This window comes from Aspergillus lentulus (assembly GCF_001445615.1).
Source record: "Aspergillus lentulus DNA, contig: Alt09, strain: IFM 54703, whole genome shotgun sequence".
Lineage (NCBI taxonomy): Eukaryota > Fungi > Ascomycota > Eurotiomycetes > Eurotiales > Aspergillaceae > Aspergillus > Aspergillus lentulus.
In genome coordinates this window covers 970,874-989,970 of record NW_028322117.1, presented here as the reverse complement: position 1 = coordinate 989,970, position 19,097 = coordinate 970,874, and the positions used below count along the sequence as shown (strand labels likewise).

Genomic DNA, 19,097 nt, shown 5'->3' with positions numbered 1-19,097 from the left:
ACGTTTTCCGTATTTAAATTACTTCAGACCTCGGACATCCTGTCATGATAGCAACGAATCCCACATCAGTAGAGTTTCGTGTGCCAAATTATAGCAGAATTACCGTCGACATGCTTCAAGAATACCGCTCACTTCCAATCCTCATTTTCTACCTGAGTCTGGCCTCCGCCCTAGCAGGCCACGCATGCCTCACCATCTACAATCGTTACCAGACCTGTAAAACCAACGTCCAATGGCAGAGCAAACACTTCCACAAACTCGTCCTGTTCATCCTCCTGGCCTGCGCCAGTCTAGCTTCGACATGGTTCTACATGTTCGCCTTCTTCGCTCATTCCTACCGCTCATGGCGGGGCCAGTGCACCCTCGCCCAGTTGCATGAACTCGAGCGCGCCTCTCTCCCCATGAAAGGGGAACTGTGGCTGCGCAACACGGGATTATTCAAACAGGCGTGGGAGGCTGTCTCCGAGACTCCGGAGCGGCATTGGTGGAGCGGACAGATTTTCCTGTTTACGATTGCGTGGAGTATCTTTCTGGGTGTTATGGGTAGTTTGCCTCCAATCTCATAGAATCAGCATCGAGATTCTAATGTGATGGATAATAGGTCGTCAATTCAACATCCCCCGTGTTTGGACGTATATGCTCCTCGGCCAGGTCGTGGCTATTTCCTTCGCGCAGAGTCTCTTCGCCGCGACGGTGGTGGTCTCCTTGCCGCGTCAGTCTCCGTCCCCTCCTCAGCAACCTGCGACTGCGTCTCGGAGTGATGACCACTCCCGTGAACGCAAAACGCTGTGGGTGCCGCCGGCGCTGCTTGAGCTCAGTCCGGTGCTTATCTCGCTGCTCAGTGCGGCGGTCGTCCCCTTGGTCGCGCACACGAGCTACTTTATGCCCGTGCTGCTGATTCCGCACCTGTTGCTGTTTGTTCCCGGGATTCTGTCGCCAGGTATGCTGCCTAGGGGATGGGGGAAGAGTGAGCCGGTGGCTGTGGCTGCCAGATGGTATGCGAGGGTTTTCAAGTGGTTGTTTGCGATTATGGTGGTTCTGGTGGCGCAGTCGACATATGCGTTGACGGCGACGGCGGAAGGGATGCTTTGGCGACGACTCCTGAGCGCCATGTCCGAGCATCCGGCTGTGAGTAGCGTCAGCTGGGACGTGATGTGTTGTTTCCTGGTTGTGGGCTCGTGGACGGCGGCTCATTCGGGGGATGTACAAAAAATGCTGGATGCTTATGACTAAAGAAGTAGATATGTGTAATTTACAAGAGCAATAGAACTATAGACCCTGTTTTCTTCGCAGGAATCACCATTCCCCGAACCACACCACTCCTCGCCCACCAGCCAAAGACAGCCCATAACTATATTCAAGCCTCTGGAGAAGCATCTTCAGTCGATCCCCGTTGTTAAAGGGGAATGCATTGTTCATCCGATACACTCATCCTTCCGGACGGTGGTTTGCTAGCTGCAGAAGCAGAAAGCACGTAAGCAGCCTGGGGTTATGTACAGGTCCTCCGATGACACATGGGCTGAATCCGCCAACCAGCCTCCTTTGTCTGTCCTGGTAACGAATTTCCCAATTGCACCCATCGAATCGAGTAAGATAATTCATCAATTCATCGCGCACAGTTGACCCCGGGACTTGCGGGCCGCAGAGAGTAGAAAGTCGTGAACAGCATATGTTCCAACGGCCGGCCTCAACAGACGCGACAAGAGGAGGAGTAAATGTGGCGCAATAGGGGTGGAATTGTCTGGCCTGTTGGCGCATGGTGCTGGGACGGAATGGTGCTCCTTAGGGGGTGCGTCATGTCTGCAATGAGGGCTGCAGCGTGCCTGGATGTCGATATACCGTGGCCAAAGGCCAAATGAAGAGTGATGCATCACGGCGCCCGTTTCAAGCTTGGCGACTGCTTTCCACAAGCATGACCGGCGGCGTCAAGCGTTGTAAAAAAAGCATAACCACTTGTTGTATATAATGCCGCAGATTGCATGTCATGTCCTATTCAGGGCCTAGGTTCTTCTGACCTTCGTGCCACAACAATAATTCCTCTGACTACTCCGGTCTGACCCCACCAGTCGAAAGCATTTGCTGCCCCCTTGTACCTGCCTATAGTCATGCCGTACTTGCTTAACTCGGCGTCCTGTTTCCTCAGAAAATCTGCTATGCCAGGAAAGACATGTTTCGAAATATCCCGCATTTCGATCAGGGTACTCTCATACCCGGCCTGCGTCAGAAGTTTTTTATACCCTGTCTTTGTGACGAAGTTTCCATATGGCATCCCAGCCACCAGGCACATCAAGCGCAATACAAACCTCTCCCAAGGCGTGGCTTGATCTGAGAGCAGGAGATCAAATGCCATTATAGAGGCTTGCATATCTTGGTACGCAGATTTGAACAACCGATCACGAGAGGGTTTGAAGTGATACAACGTATCAAGCGCTAATAGCCATGTATGAGTTCTCTTCATGCACCCTTGTATCGGCTCCCCTTTTACGCTCTGACCGAAAACAGCGCGCTTAAGGCTCGGTTCCCATGAAGAAGGATCCGCTGCGTTGGCAGCAAAGATCTTGACGTCTGTTGTTTCTTGAGAAGTTCCTTCGAGGTCCGTGATAGGTCGAACCTGCGAAAGTCGATCTCTGGCAAAATCTGCTTGAGACTTTACGACCGTGAGACCAACATACGAGTCGAAGAGTGGCCGGACTGAATGAGCTTCTCGCATGCTACCTGCAGAAGCAGTGGGAATGTCAGTCGCCCTAAGCAGTTGCCTGGTTAAGTAGAGAGACTGGTCGCCACAACCCATTCCCACATCAACCAATTTCATTTCTTGAAGAAATGATTCTGATTTGGAATCATTGTTTGCATCGAACGTGATTGGTGTCCGATCTTCATTCAAAAGCTTTGCTGTAATCAGGACTTGCTCTAATAGGGCTTCGCAAGCTTCGGGGAAATGTCTCGTGTGCTAGGTCTTTCGTTAATATCATGTTTATGCGGTCCATTAGAGGAACAGAACAGTTAGGGTAGAAAGAACAACTTGCCGTAGTGACAGTGTTCCTGATGTACCTTCCAATACCCCATATTCATCCACATTCCCTTCGCTGGGGGGACTTCCACACTTAGGATAGCATGGTCTAACCCATACAATTCCTTTGCCTCGAGGAAGTCAATAACACGCGCTGTGATATTCACTATGATCTTTAAGGGGAAGACAAGTCCCTTGAGGAACAAACTAATGAGATTGCCCATCATAAATTCAGGAAACTAGGGCCACTTTGATCTGACTGACTGGTGGCTTATTCTGTTTTCCTCCCACAAATATGATATAGGACACTTGACAAATGGGAGAAGAGCAATAAGAATACTTCTGTTAAGACACCCAGAGTCCCCTGTCCTCTAAATATCATATAATCCAGGTGGACTTGGCGCAGATAGTGTGCCACCTCGTGCTTTTCCTGCTTATTTCTCTAGTTTCTTCAGGAACTGGCTACCGGACAGAAATGAAGTTCTGTTAATTGTTAAAGCGCTATTTCCGCTCACGTCTCAGCTCAAATACAGCCATTTCGAGTCAGCATGAAGGGGAGAGGTGAGGAGAAGCGGCAGGGCAGGTTGGTTTGGGGCCCGAGGCAGCCATCACGTGCTGACAGTCATCCCCCTTGGGACTCCTGACGGTGTTGTAGACGCAGCCAAGTATTTACCCAGCCATCATACTCTCTTGCTCCCTTTGTTTAACCTGACTTCTTTCATTCCTCCTCCTCTTTCTTCTTCTTCTGCAGTATTGAAGATCATTTCCGGTCAGCTGGAGACCTGAAGAGACGTGAAGCCGGACTTCAGCAGCCACCTATGCTTCGGTGATTTGTGGCTTATCTGATTGCCCGATTTGTCCCTCTGTCGCCTGTATTGCGACCACCTTCACTCGACATTGATTGGCAACACCGATTATCTGGGGATCCTCAACTCTGATCATTCACCTTGCAATACCTGCAGATCGTTACTCGGCCAAAATGGCCACAGCTGATGTCCCTGCGCGGACTCATGGTTCGTCTTCGCAAGCATTCTGCCCCTCATGAGACAAACCCAAATTGACAGATGATAGTTCGCAGTGGACGTCGCCACCCATTTTCTAGCTGGATGAAGAGACTCACTAGTCTGAAGGGCTCCTCGACCGATTCCGGCACAATTCGCTGGTCCCATAAACGTCATGACGCTCACAAGAACAAGAGAAACAATAAGAACAACCCTTACCCCCTCTCCGGTACCACGAACGCTGTCCGGGAATACAGCAGTGATTTTGTGTCTTCGGTCTCAGATACAAATGCTGCGAATAGGCCACGATCATGCTCATATAGTGAACCTTCCATTGCCTGTTCCGGATACGACAATCAGGTGCCTGCGGCAAGTGCAAAGTCAACGGCTCCGACCATCTCAACGAATGGGGACACCGCCATTTCAGAGGCAGCATACTCCAAGGCAGGAACGATGGCGACAGCAGGAGGAGGGATCAGCTCTCAGGGCGGAGGCGAAGGAAGTACCTTCTCTTCGCCCGCGCCGTCGGTTCGTTCGTTGACAACTACCCTAACTACCGTGCAATCCACCGCGCCGTCCATCCACTTCTACAACGTGCAAAGTACACATCAGGGTTTAGCGCATGCGAACTCGACGCACAGCACCGCGAATCAACAAGTACAATTTTCCCAGCCATTTCCTTCCTCCCCCGCGACCGCGGTGCCACCCCACCTTGTCCCTCACGGCCACTCCCATACATACAGCACTGCAACTGCCAACAATATTCTTACTGACAATGCATCCATCCTCACTCTGGCTTCGTCTTCAAAACGGCGCCGCAGGAACTCGCTGGATACGAACGCATCGGTCCGCGCTCTTGCGCCGTCCTCCGTATTTGGTGGGAGTCGCGAGAGTCTGCCACTGAGCGTGCTCAGTGCAAATGTTGGAGAGCCATCCAACACGTCCACGTTCAATACACCCGGAGTGCTCAATCGTCCCAGCATGGTGGGTCTTGCTAGCGCGGAGCGGATTAGTGTATACTCAGCGTCTGGAGCGATCACGAGCGGCGAGCGAGGGAGCTACCATAACAAACCGAACCCAGGCACGGGAGATGGTGCAAGTGTCAAGAGCGCAGCGTATTCGCACAGTCGCAACGACAGCTATGCGGCGAGCATCTCAGGCGGAATGGGTGTCGCGATCGCCAGCGGGTCCGTCAATCAGCCCATGACGGGGAGGGTCAGTCGTCGAAGCTCAGGATGGGGTGAGATAACTGGCGATGAAGGCGACCAGGAGAAAGAGGACAAGGAAGAGCGGCCAGCAGAATTGAAGGAGGAGGACTCCTTTGATGAAGTGCCTTAAGGGACGACTGAGACGACAACAACTGCGACGACACAGAGTTAATGACGCCGAACATGATAACACTTTAAACGCAGGAGAGTCTGCCGTGAGCTACGCAACGAAGTTACGCAAAATATCTGCATGACAGAGTGGGTTAGAATATTATCAATGATTTCCTGCTTTTACCCTTTTTTCCGGGTTGCGAAGGAAGGATGGAGGTCTGTTTGCTTGGGATCGGCGTCGACTTTCCTTAACCGGGGCGTTTGGGTTTCTTACTGGTTATTGTATCTAGGTATACCTTGATTGTTGGATGCATGGAGACTATTGATATCCCGCTGGCATTGTTTAGCATGGTTAACTTTATTATTTCTTGCTAGTTGACAATTAAGACTGCGTATGTATACCTGCAGTTTAAACTTAGTACGTAGTGGTTAATGCGTATTGCTTAATGTGTATACCAACATCGATTCTTAACTTGCGAATGATGGTCACAGTCATAAATGTAGAAATACCAGCAAACCCAGGAGAAATGTTGGAAGTATGACGGCGTGGCGCTGGAAGTAAGCTTCAAGAAGTCAGCCGACGATCACTCTGAACAATGGCAATGTTCGACCAACCCCTGAAGCTTGAAAGGTCACCAATGCAAGCTCAGTGGCTGAAATTGCGCCGGAGACGGCACCAATGTGAGTTAAGGGTCGAAGCCAGTTTATTACAAGCTAGTCTAGAGGCTGGAACAGCACATGCTTTCTACTATGAAGAGTCCCTTGCCGGGGGTGATTATATTATCGTTAATTCGTGATGATTGATTGATGGATTCATTCCTCAGCCAAGAACGATGCGGGTCTCTATCACCAGAAAAAAAATAAACGCCTTCTTCCCGACGTCAGTTCTTATTTTCCGTCCTTTCATTCAAGAGTTGCGACCTCTATAATTCCCTTAAGGTACTTTTGATTGAATAAGTGTTACCATGAAGGAGCATCATCGTCGACATGTCGCGGTGGTGGGCACAGGAATGGCGGGTTTGACGGCCGCCTACCTGCTACACCATGATCCACAGCAACGGTTCCGAGTCCGACTAATTGACAAGGTAGATATTACTGATGTTCACTAGACAAAATCATCTGTCACTGATGATGAATAGAAAGACCGAATTTCTCTGAGTGCGGAGTCGATACCAATCCCCTGCTCGGAGCCAGGGGTTAGCAAATCAGTGTGGGCCGACGTGCCCATGCGCGCCTTTGCCGGCGGCTTCTATCGCAACCTCATTCGCATGTATGACTATCTGGGAGTCCGATATCACTCGCAACCGTTTGTGTTTAGCTTCTCTCGGCTGTCTTCGCGACGGCAGCAGGAGGAGGAAGAGCCGTATATGGTGCATACTTCCAACTTCCACCAGCTGTCCCCGTTACTCCCTCAGAAGGGAGACGTTTTCCAGTGGCTTACCGAAGCTGTTTTTGCACTGGTGTGCTATTTGTGGTTCATCGTGTGTTGCTTTCTTGTCACTCCGATGGAGGATGAATCATTCGACCACTATCTTCGCCGCATCCATATGCCGCAGTACTACAACGCCAATTACCTTTTGCCGCTGATTTCGAGCGTCTGTACGTGCTCGCACGAGGAGCTGCTCAGGTTCCCTGCAGTGGATGTGCTCGAATACAAGAAGCTCACGCATCGCCGACCGCACTATGTTGTGACAGATGGGGTCCATACTGTCCAGGAGACGCTCCTGCGTGGGCTAGACGTGCGGCTTGGTGTCCAGTCGACCAAAGTCACGCCGACTCCGAACGGAGTTGAACTCACCTACTGCAAAGCGGATAGCGAGGCTCAGGAAATTACCGAATTGTTCGACCTGGTTGTTCTGGCTGTGTCCCCGGACGTCGTGGCGCACATCTTCGAGCCCTTGTCATCGGCTCTGAGCGACGTTCCCACGACCGCGGTGAATACGGTGGCTCATACGGATTTTGCCAATCTCCCGCAGGTGGGAACGGGTGTCAAGCCAGGAGTCAGGGTTTCTAGCAAAGCCGGCACCCCCCAGCACATTTACCTGCGCTCCAACGCGTCGACCACGGAATCAGTTCACGTGCAGCCAAACTCGGTCCTTGTTACGACAAACCCGCTAACGCCTATCGATGAGACCAAAGTCATTCAATCAGCGTCATTTACGCGCGTGCTGCGAAGTCCGCAGAGCCGGCGGCTGATCAATCGCGTTTTTGGCAAAGAGGGCAGACGCGCTGATTCTAAGGCGATCAACTGGCGCAGTGGCGATAACGGCGTGTATCTAGCGGGAGGATGGTGCTGGGATGGAATGGTGCTCTTGGAGGGTTGTATTGTCTCAGCGATGCGAGTGGCAGCCGACCTGGGGGTGGAAGTCCCATGGGAGAGATGAGGGTCGAATCATGAGTCTGACGTGAGATGACTGTATATACTTAGTAGTAATTCTGTGGAGCTGATGATGGGTACTAGCATATATATATATAATATATAACACGATAATGGGATTGAGCGACTGCTAATAACTGAATTCGGCTCCGTCCTGGCCGCGGATCTGTGTTTACCACGCGTCCACCGCAGCTGCTCCTATTCTCCTCCCTCATAGGTATTCAATCCCAACATGATTCGCCATGAACGCCATCACTTGGTTTCTCAGTCTTATTCGACGCCTCTGCAAATCCATATTCAGTCCAAAACAGCGTGGCAAAAACCTCTACAGCCTAGACCATGCAATCCCCGCCAAGCCTGTGGATGAGAGTCGCCATCCTCGGCGGCTGTCCCTAGGGTGTACGATGCAGAATCTAAGGACAATTGCTCTTGCTATTATGATTTAACGACGTTCGTATAAACCGCCTGCGAAAGAGAAAGAGGGACCTATTTGTGCTCGTTTACCTCTTATCCCTTCCGTGGTGCTTGGATGAGGAGATGAATAGGTGCAGGTAACACGTAATCTGTCACGTGACACATATTATCAACTGCAGCAGTTGTTTCCCTCCTAACAACTCTTCCAGACTTAGACAACAAGCGTGGAAGCGGCACTGGTCTGTCGCTCCTGATTTATGAAGCTGAATCTCTAGTGCTGTCGCTGTCTTACTTTAGATCCGATGCTACATCATAGTCTAACGGTGTTTCATATGCCACTCTGGTGGCAACTACTTTTAAAGATTGGCCAAGGGCCTACAATGCTATAATCATGTGAAAACAGTTTTGTTTCGCATGAAAACATCAGTCGAATTCTCACCTGCTTCTGTCATGTCTTCAGAGGACAGCAGAATAGAGCCACTCCCCCCGGAAGTTGTGGCGAAGATTAAATCTTCAACTTCCATAACCGATCTAAACAGAGTGGTTGTGGAACTCGTCAAGAACGCCCTGGATGCAAATGCACATACGGTCTCCGTAACGGTTGATTTTCACCGCGGGGGATGTGTTGTTGAGGACGACGGTGATGGGATACCCCCGGCCGAATTCGAGACGGACGGGGGACTAGGGAAAGCACATCGTACGTGGGCCTCGTACTGTTTAGCTGTCTTCTCGCTCACCTCACATGCAGATACCTCGAAATTAAATTCAGGAAGAGCTGTCTACGGTCGTAGAGGGCTATTCCTCGCTTCTCTGGCTTCTCTGTCACTGTTGACGGTGACCTCACATCATTTCCACCACGACAGCACCAACAGTGTCATTTTCCATCATTCGACTCCAATCGCACGCTTGATTCCAGCACCATCATCGCATCAGTTGAGTTCCAGCGGTCGTGGGACGCGCGTCACTGTCAATGACTTGTTTGGCAATATGCCCGTACGCGTGAAAAGTCGGGCCCTGGCCCTTCAGAAACCCGATGAATTCGAGCGGCAGTGGGATAATCTCCGGCGACTACTCGTTTCTTTGATGTTGGCAAATGACCACATCAGTAAACTGGTGGTCTCTACCGCTGGGAAAGAGAGGAAGCTCATGATTCGCTCGCACGCTGGAGGTCAAGAAGTAAGGGGAGACTTGGATATCAAACGCATCGCTTCTATACTTACTCAGGCTGGTCTGATTGAATTGCAAAACTCTGGTAGCTGGAACTCAGTGTCAGCATGCGTCCATGGGATTTCGATGCGCGCCGCTGTATCCCTTGTGCCGTGCCCCACGAGGAAGGTTCAGTTTATCTCCATTGGGATTGATCCAGTCTACCCGCGCAACAGCACGGACCTGCTCTATAGTGAAATCAACCGCTTGTTTGCTTTGTCCGATTTTGGTGCGGTTGAAGCGGCCCCTGTAAGCAGCGACGGAAACCCAGGTCCTAGGTTTACAAGCAAGGCAGTGAACAAATGGCCGATGTTCTACATTCGCATAGACGTCGATGATCCTAGAGAACTCTACGAGGAAGACCATGAGGTGGTACCGGAGTCAAACCAGTCCGTCCAGCGTCTTATTGATGTGCTTGCGGCCGCGATAAGCGAGTTCTTGAAACAACATGGCCTACGACCACGTGCAGGGCGGCAAACGAAAGGTGCATCTAGGTTCGCGAGCGTTGAGTCGCCAGGGGCAGGCAGATCCGACCTTGCAAAATCGGTATCTTCACACGACAGATCTTCCATTGCTGAAGAAGCCTTGGCAGGCCAGTTGAAGCTGCCGACCTTTCGAAGGCCAACGTCAACGAACACTACTTCAGATTTTGCGACTTGGTCCAGGGTCAAATGTGCGAGAGAGCCGCCTACTGGTAAGCATGAATTGGCCGATGGGTGGAAGAAAACAGATTCAGGGCCGGCTTCGGAGTACCCTAATAGAGAATCGTTGTCAATTTGTCGAGAGACAGATGATTCATCGGCCGGTAACAATTTGGGCATTACTGAAAACGATGGGTCGGATGTTGATGCGTCGATACCGTGGACTGACCCCCATACCGGACGTACTCATTTGATCAATGCAAGAACGGGCCAAGCAATCAACGTTAGATCACCATCTACTGAATTTAAAGTCGACGAACGCCCCCGGTCTGCCGGAACAATTCAGACACTGCGAGCGGTCGATAGGTCAAGGCCAAGCTCGGCAATCTCAAGCACAAGTCATAATATCTGGGTTGAGAACCTCCTGAGACGATGGGAAAACCCTGCTTTCAGTCGACCGGAAAGACCAATAACCGCGATTGGCAGCGGTGAAAGGCACGGAAATACGAGTGATAAGGGCCTCATTCAGCCTTTTGACGGCTCGGCAGAGTCTTGCCGATTGGAAGATTTTGGATTGGCGAAATTCCGAGGCCGATTAAGCAAGAGTCACCTGGCGACGGCCAACATCATTGCACAGGTGGATCGAAAGTTTATTCTCGCAAAGCTTGCTGATGGCCATAGCTCACAGTCGGTCCTGGTCTTAATCGATCAACATGCTGCGGATGAACGATGTCGAATTGAGAGCCTTTTTGGAGAAATGTTCGCTAACGGTTATCGTCAAGTTCAAACCATCAGGATTGATCCTATTACTTTTGATATCCCGCTAATGGAAGCCACTCTTTTTGGAAAGCATGCCGACTTTTTTGCATCTTGGGGTGTTGGGTACACTGTTAAGCGGAAATCATCAGCTAGAGCTGCCCTCGTTGTAGTGCATTCACTTCCAACACTGATTGCTGAGCGGTGTCGATTAGAACCCGACCTGGTCAGCGGCTTGATCCGCGGCGAGATATGGAAACATGAAGAGAACGGACGGGGAGCTTTGGCTCTCGGTGATCAACGAACCCAGAGATTCAAGATACATCGGGACGAGTTGGGGGTTGAGACTGAGGACAACTGGGTGGAACGATTGAAGAGTTGCCCTCAGGGGATAATTGACTTACTGAACTCTCGGGCATGCAGAACAGCTATCATGTTCAATGATATGCTGACGGCCGAGGAGTGCAAAAGTCTTATAGGTCGACTGGCGCGATGCGTGCTGCCTTTTCAGTGCGCTCATGGACGGCCATCTATGGTCCCGATTCTTGATGTGAGGGAAGGTGAGGAATTGTTAGGACAGAGTGCCGAATGCGAGTATGAATATGAAAGGGAAGATGGTCGACGACAGCCGAATTTCCCTGAGGCTTTTCGATCGTGGCAGGCTCTTGGTGAGCACTGAAGCTTCACGCAACTGGAGTTGATGGAGAGGAGAGAGGAGAGGAGAGAGTATTTGATGGTTTATTATATCCAGAGATGCTTAACGTTCTCTATGGAATGAATCTGATATGAACGGGTCATGAATCCTTACAACGCGTACTCTATTGATACAGGGTTGATCCTTGATAGGGTTGGCCTAAAGGATGTGGCATCTGCAAGGTGGAGTACCGTGGCGTTCTTAAGGCTGTCACCGTCAGGGCTCGGGATTCGAGACATGCAGAAGGAGTCAAGGAGAGCGAGTGACAAGGCGCCCAACGGGATGGGATGAAACAATCATGGGTAGTTCTGAGATCATGTTTCGAGAACATCTGAGACGGAGTCACCGTAGCACGATGCCAATCACGATGCATTGTATACTGGCGATCAAACGTAGAGCCGATACGGTTGAACTCGAGAACAATAATGAGGAGTTCGGTACTTAGCACCATGAGACGATCCTTGGTTATGGGTTCCCGACTGTAAATGTGAAACAGAACCGCCAGGTGCCAACCCCCGCAACGAACAGCATCAAAAACTCACGGATGATGGATGTAAGTCATAAGCAGTCAGTTCGGTACCTTAGTAAGGTAGACGAGGCTGGTTAGCTGCAGAAATCCCTACTCCTCCTCCCTTACACCCCCTGCGTCAAGACAACGGTCCTCCATGGCTGGGGCCGGGGTGAAGAGACCAGCCCCGGAATTATCTGGATTTGGGGATGCGACGAGCATCAAGAACTGTTGCCGGGGCTGGTTACGGAGATACGAACGAAACAATGCTTGACGGTTTGAGGGCTGAAATGTTATGCACTCAGCATTATGAATAGTTATTACTAGTACCTTCACTCCACAAAAAATGTTGCAGCCTCGGCAGGAAACACCACATTTCCTACGTTGGATCGTGACTTGACACACCATAAGATCTACTTACATCTTGAACTTGGAGCATTTACTATGCAAGGGATTATCTTCTTCAAAATCGGGAAACAGTAACCTCGAGATATCCACCATGTGCCATTTGCTTCGATTGTGTTGTTGAGCTGGTCGGGAGGATTCTCCTATCCAATCATCCAGCATATCATCAAAGGCCAGACTGTTCTATCTAGACACTCGGACGTACGACAGCTGAAAATCCCGGATTCTAAACAGTTCGAGACTCTAAACGCCCGAGCCGTTGCCGAAGCTGAGGGAGGTACTGACCGTACTGGACGACTGGAAGATTCCTGATGGCGGGGAGGTTGACAGCCAAATGCTGATATCGAGCAAGGGAGTTAGTTGCCAGTCCACCGGTCACCACCACCGAAAAGGTTACATCCGATGATGATCATTTCCAGACCGGACAGTAGTGCTTCTCTCCAGCCGTTCAAGTCCCAGGGGACTAGAGGTATTGTTTTAGAATTTTGATAGGCAGGGGTCGCTCACTTGAAATCCACCGGGTTTGCCCCCACTGGATCCGAACATTGAAACCCCCGGTAGGTTGTTCCTAATGCTGATCGCTGTGAGTGTCGGTAACTAGGTACTCGGTACAGTAGATACTCTATATAGATTTGAGAGACGCTCTCCGTCCGGTCGAAGAGGATGAAGGACGGTCTGTCATGTCATACTCGTGGCTGAAATTGTCGGTGGAGAGGCTGGATTAAAGTACGTGAATGTGTCACCAGAACTTTTTAGCGTGACGAAAATAATTGAACACAAATAATTACCTCCTTGAATTTACCCAAGTCAACCTGCAGGCTGCAGGAGTTCGGTACAGCGCCCTGGATCCTTCGAGATTATCGCTGTCTCTCCTGCATTGGTGCGGTCGAAATTCAATGGCCCCAACGGGGCATCACGGTTTCGTCTGCACGTTGGCTCCCGTTCCTTTATGCCCTGCCTCTTTCTTTTCTTTTTCTGTTCTGTTCCTTTTCCTTTTCCATGGAAGTAAAAGTTTCCTGCCTTTCCAATGACCGTCGTCTTTCGAGATTCTCCGTCGCTAGTTTCGGCTGATAGCAATTCTTTGATCGTCGATTACCTCATAATACCATGTCCCTCGCAGATAACAGAAAGGAAAAGTAAAATATCACAATCAGCCACCAGTTGCGCAGGTAGAAGTGGGTATACCCGTCATCCTAGTGTTGGACTAGACTCGAGTGCATGGACGGTGCTGTTCGCCTGGTGTGCGTGTGCACAGCGGAGCGGAGAGTAGACTGGAACCACTGGAGTGATTGAACCAAAGAAAACGGAGACCGTAGGCTGGAGAGAGCAAAGAACGAGGAAGAAACGGGTACGTAGAGCTAGTAGAGGGGCAGGATACGGCCGAGATGGAGTCGTAGAAGGACCGTATCTCAGTAGCAGTCTACGATGGAAAGCGATTGAGAGATCTCGCAAAGAAAAGGAAAGAGAAGAAAGAAGGTCAGGAGAGGGTGGTGAGCTTCTTTCTTAGTAGTTGTTCACTACTATTCTTCCGTTGTTCTCCCCTTTTTATTATTATTTGGTAGATAGATATTAATTTATCTGTCCTCCACTGCTAGATATTATTACTAGATACTACTACTCCTTTTCCACCCCCCTCCCCCTCTAGTGCTTTGCTTGCTTGCATGCAGCAGGAGTAGATCAATTTCTCCACGCATTCCCAATTTTTCCCCCTTTCCCCTCTTCAAACTCAACTGCTTTTCTCTCTCCACACTCATCTCATCTTTCTTTTGCTTCTTCTGTTCCAATCTCATATACCTGGACGGCTCATCCTTCCAGCAAGGTTGTCCAGCCTATCCCGCGACCATTGTCGCAATTCTCCTCTACTTATGCGTCCTCGTCTCCACCGCGATTCTCTCCCTATTGATCCCGAAGCTCCTGATCGTTGAAGCCACCCTCCCCCATTGGCGCTGGTTTCGCGCTCAAGGTCACAGTTGATTGACACTTGCTTTTTCGGTTTTATTTTTGACTTCATGTGATGACGATAAAATACACGGTAGATTTTGTGACGAATTGAACGATCATCCACCTGCTAGCAGCACATCACACCCCCTCATCCGACCCCCCCCAAAAAAATGCCTTACTCTTCCACCCCAGAGGTGTCAACCACGCCTCTCGCGGACTACTTTTGGATAGCTGGCGTGGATGGCACAGAGGTACTAGAGACCTTTCGAAGGTTGGGCGATGAATATAGGGCAAACAGCGCCACTTCTCCCGGTCCCGCTCTCACAGATACCATTGAGGAGGATGCGGACGCTGAGGAGGCTCACGACCCCCGTCTCGACGGGCTCTCGAGACCCAATTCGACTTTGCCCGGCCGGAACTCATTTCAGCGATTCTCGATGCGCTCGGAAAACTCCGGCGAGGGAAACGTGAACGGCTCCAACAGCAATCGGAGCAGCTTGACGATCAAGGGTGCGCAATCCCCCCGGGGCTCGTCATTCCTGGAGGACTTTGACTTCGACAAGGCGCTGTTCAAGTTTGCGTCCGAGAGAGACTCGTTTCTATCCGACCTGAGCCTCAGTGCCGGGGCCATCACGCCCGCTTCACGCCCCCGGTCTCGGTTGCGCACTCAGAAGATCACCTCGGAGGAGACTCCGTCACAGCCGTCGAGCCTACTACGATCTGGAATCGGTAGCGTACGACGACATATGGCCTTTCGGGATATGAACAGTATGAAGCGGCAGCCTTCAGTTGCCCGTCAGGGTAAGTACATATTCGGCGTCATTTGCCATACTCCGTCCATCTGTGTCGACAATAAACTAACCTCCGTTCTTTCCCTGACAGCTTCTATTCGCACTTCACGGCGTCTCAGCAATTACAACTCTGTCATCCCCGCTCCGCAACCCCTAGAATTCTCCCCCACCATGCACCCCCTGAAACGGAGATTCGAGCCCGTTCTTCTCGATCGATACCCGACAAAAGGTATGACGGAGGAGCTGAAGCAGCGCGGAAACTTCCCGGATTACGTGCCGATGTTTGCGTTTCCCAATGATATTAATATCGTGTCTTCCGACCAGCGGCCTCGATCCACGTGGCATGGGTTTACTATGACGACTGACAACGGGTCGCGACTGCATGCAATTTGCGTAATCATTTGGATCCCTCTGAACCAACGAGCGGCTGAAGAGTTGGAGAAGCGCTGTGAAGAGTGGAGGAAAGAGAACATGACGGACGAGGAGCGAGAGCTGGCGGCCAGTCTCGGGGAACGGCTGGCCTCCGAGCGGGCCAAGCTGTCAAGACTCCTGGCACAGCTTCCCACCGTAGCGTCCGGGTCGGAGTCGAGAGAACAGTTGGAGGATGAGATCAGCGCTGTGGAGGAGAAGATTGGACTGATGACCGATCTGCTGCGGCCGGTGCGTCACGGGGCGGCGTCAAAGATCGAAGGGTTGACCGACGGAGAAACCGGTTTCTGGATCCCCCGCGCATATGGTATTTTGGGGCGTGAGGAGAACATGACTAGTTTCTGGAAGGAGTGGTTGAAGGCCATCATTGTGCCCATGACCGACGGCGGCGTTCAGCGAGTCCCTCCCAGCTCACCGCGCATGGGTGTCTGGCAACCATTGGAGCGATACGTGATGAATCTGTGCACCGAGGCATTCAGTCCCAACTCGTCCAAGACGCAGGTCGAGCTGGCTGTCCGGGAGCTGCGCCTCTTCGCACGGAAGGAGGCAGTCAATGAGCTGCCCGGTTCCAGAAACACGGATCTCTATGCGTTGTTCCGGACGCTGTCCCTGTCGAACATCATCATCCTGTTCGAGTACGCTCTTACCGAGTCTCGCATCATCTTTCTCTCGTCCCACACGTCGATGCTCTATCTGGCCACCAGAGCCCTGGTCGACCTGCTATTCCCGCTCCAGTGGACCGGCGTGCTGATTCCGGTGCTCCCAGCACGGTTGATCCAGGCCCTAGAGGCCCCCTGTCCGTACATTGTGGGTATCGAACGTCGATATGAGAAGGTCGAATTGCCGTCCGATGACTTTGTCCTGGTGGATCTGGATGCAGACGTGATTGAGAGCACGGTGCAGCCAACGCCCCTGCCGCGTCATCAGCGCCGGAAGCTGCTGTCGCTGCTCCAACTTGCCGCGCCCCACCACAGTCGGTGCGCGGTCCCCACTGGCCCTCCAGCTTACGCAATCGAGACGTTCCCCTTTGATGCCTTCATGTCGGAAAATCCGTCCATCTTCAACGCCCGGGCGCAGTCCACGCAACTGGCCAAGTATGTCAGTCTCAATTCGAGTGCGTTTGGCCAACAGCCTGTGCTGCCGACTACGTTCCAACCACTCATCTTCAACGCTTATCTGTATGCACGTAACGAGCAAGCTGCGTCCAGGGGCTTCTCATCCAAAGGCTCCGACCGACCGAGCACCGGGTCCACGTCCAAGACCGGGTCACCACCTTCCCCGAGGGACAACTCACCGACCTCGGGCCACTTCCCGCCCAGCTCCCGGAACGATTCGGGTATGGCTCTGCAGGCTTCGCTGCGGGAGAAACGGTCGGGTCATTTTGATGCCGCATCCCGGCGAAGCTCGTCCTTTGGGATGGAGATGAGACCTGGTGTTCCGAGACGGCCGAGTGCTCCTTTCCTTGGCCATGCGCCTAACCTATCGGTCACAACGTTGAACACGGATTACAACTCGGGCTCCACCTATGCACCGTCCGTCTATGCTCAGTCCACGGTGGCAGCCTCGACGATTGTGCCGCAGTCTGTCTCGCAGCCCATCCAAAATGCCGAAGGCACGTGCTGGGTTGAGGGCCACTGCCTCCAGATGGTCCCGGCCGATGACAAGGCCGTCTGTGCCGTGTGCGATGAGCGAGCGGAGGACGGCATGTACCGGTGCAGTGCCTGCAAGACCCTAGTGCATAACCGGTGCGCTCTCCAGATCTGTCTGGTGTGTCCTGCAGCGTTCCACCCGGAGCAGGTTCGGGCCGCCTTTGTCAGATGTTTCGCCAGCCTGTTTTACACTTACAAGAAGTTCCTTCAACCGGCCACCGGCGACAAGAAAAAGGCGGGTCTGACGTACAGCTTTAATATGGAAGCCTTCTTGAAAAGCCTGCCTAGCGAGCATGCGGAGTACATTGCGGTCCTGCAGCACACACAAGGTAAGCGCGGGAAACGGGAACACATGGGGCGTATGCTGACCTCATTAGGGTTTAACGAGTTCATTGGGGAAAGAGAAAGGGTGAATCCCAAGTCGAAGGACCCCCGACTGGCCTTGTTCGATGAGATTGTTCTGTCGAAACGGAACCGGGGCCGTTCTTCACTGTTCTCTAGCCGTACCATGACCGATTTCCTCTCCGATACCTCGAACCATCTCTGGCGAACAGCCAGTGCGACCTCGTTTCCACCGAGCAGCAGGGGCCAGCAGACTCTTTCTGGGGATTATACCCGCATTGTCACTAGAGGTGCGTTGGCGATCTGCAAACTTGTTAGCCTGCCTGTAGAATGATGCTAATCCGTCACAGCCCCGGCCAAGCTCGACACCAGCCTGATGAAGGAACCGCGCATGATCAATGGAGCGCCGCGGGTCTCAAAGACGGCCAACAATGCTCGCCGGAAGCCGCTTCCTAACCTTATGAACGGGCTTGCTATTTCTCCTCCTTAAGATGGAGAGATTCGATGTTGAAGGGGGTTGAAATGCCCTAGAACACGATTGGATATGACGCTGTCCACGTGGCATGCGCGTGTCATCTCTCAACACTGGGGTCAGTTACCGTGTTTGTTTCACTTTTGTCACAGATAGAGCATCGTCAGGTCACTCGCACCCTGAGACTTGGGACGATTACGATTTGGCGTATCCACCGTCCAGAGGACGATATTCCTGCCTGCGCTCGAAAAGCTGCGGTGGGACGAGCAGTGTACGGACTAGCAATGTTACTTTGCATGGGCACGGGAAGGTCCGCGCCACGGGAGCACGTCCGAAGCAGGCCATTCTCCATGCTGAAGAGTATTTCCGGATCTGCTCCTCTGCAGAGGGAATGTGGATGAGTCGCACGCATTGATTTGAGCGCAGCACATGTCACTACTGACGACGGGATGGCCTGACATGAAACCTGACTTTTTCGAGGTCATGGAGGTACGATACATAGATCGACGCCAGCATATTTGTACACATACCGATCTTCTCTTACTTTTTTACATTGAGACAGCGGATATGATTGCTTGGTCTTCTGCTTGACTGGATTTGGATTTGGCATTTGATTCCTGTTTTTGTTCTCTAATACCCCGAATGACTGGCCGGTATTTCTCCGGCTGTTTTTGGTTTACTTTATTTCTAGAGATGTTGCCTTATTTTGGAAGAGTCGTCTTGTTGCATCTGTGAACATGTCAATGGAATGTGGCCTGCGTTTTGTGGGCCTGGAATGAATGAGGGTACGGGATTGCATGAGTAGTTGGGTTTATCTGTAGCAGACTGGCTATTCAGTGACCGGGCAGGATTTTCGTCAGATGACAGGGACTACGGAGTATATATTCTTCACCGAGGATATGCAATCGCGCAGGACAACAGGGTCAGCGATGACATCGACGGCAGCGATAGTGACTGGGCCATTGGGAAGCCGCGGCGGATCATCCTTCAGATAAGCATGTCTCAAGTGCAGATTCTTCCACAAATGCCAGGCCAGGCTTACAGACCGGCTTTAGCTGTCTGGACTGTCAGACTGGCTACTTTTGCAGATGTACAGTCCTCTGCTGCAACTCTTCCTTCGCCATGTTTTAGCTTGCCAAGTC

The 19,097-nt window shown here is 51.7% G+C and overlaps 5 protein-coding genes across 5 annotated transcripts; all 5 read left to right on the top strand.

Moving 5' to 3' along the window:
- Nucleotides 1-110: 110 nt before the first annotated feature.
- Nucleotides 111-1,233, top strand: ALT_5144 (uncharacterized protein; the record flags this gene model as incomplete). Its single annotated transcript, XM_033555428.1, has 2 exons — nt 111-543; nt 602-1,233. 2 exons carry the CDS (start codon nt 111-113, stop codon nt 1,231-1,233), a joined length of 1,065 nt encoding a protein of 354 aa, XP_033411319.1.
- A 2,756-nt stretch (nt 1,234-3,989) lies between these two features.
- ALT_5143 (uncharacterized protein) lies at nt 3,990-5,349 on the top strand (the record flags this gene model as incomplete). The annotated part of the gene is made up of 2 exons (XM_033555429.1): nt 3,990-4,023; nt 4,082-5,349. 2 exons carry the CDS (start codon nt 3,990-3,992, stop codon nt 5,347-5,349), a joined length of 1,302 nt encoding a protein of 433 aa, XP_033411320.1.
- A 946-nt stretch (nt 5,350-6,295) lies between these two features.
- Nucleotides 6,296-7,714, top strand: ALT_5142 (uncharacterized protein; the record flags this gene model as incomplete). The annotated part of the gene is made up of 2 exons (XM_033555430.2): nt 6,296-6,415; nt 6,470-7,714. 2 exons carry the CDS (start codon nt 6,296-6,298, stop codon nt 7,712-7,714), a joined length of 1,365 nt encoding a protein of 454 aa, XP_033411321.2.
- Nucleotides 7,715-8,571: 857 nt separating this feature from the next.
- ALT_5141 (putative DNA mismatch repair protein (Mlh3)) lies at nt 8,572-11,403 on the top strand (the record flags this gene model as incomplete). Its single annotated transcript, XM_089599871.1, has 1 exon — nt 8,572-11,403. One exon carries the CDS (start codon nt 8,572-8,574, stop codon nt 11,401-11,403), a length of 2,832 nt encoding a protein of 943 aa, XP_089455748.1.
- Nucleotides 11,404-14,442: 3,039 nt separating this feature from the next.
- On the top strand, nt 14,443-17,973 carry ALT_5140 (dDENN domain protein; the record flags this gene model as incomplete). Its single annotated transcript, XM_089599870.1, has 3 exons — nt 14,443-17,470; nt 17,519-17,773; nt 17,834-17,973. 3 exons carry the CDS (start codon nt 14,443-14,445, stop codon nt 17,971-17,973), a joined length of 3,423 nt encoding a protein of 1,140 aa, XP_089455747.1.
- Nucleotides 17,974-19,097: the final 1,124 nt, after the last annotated feature.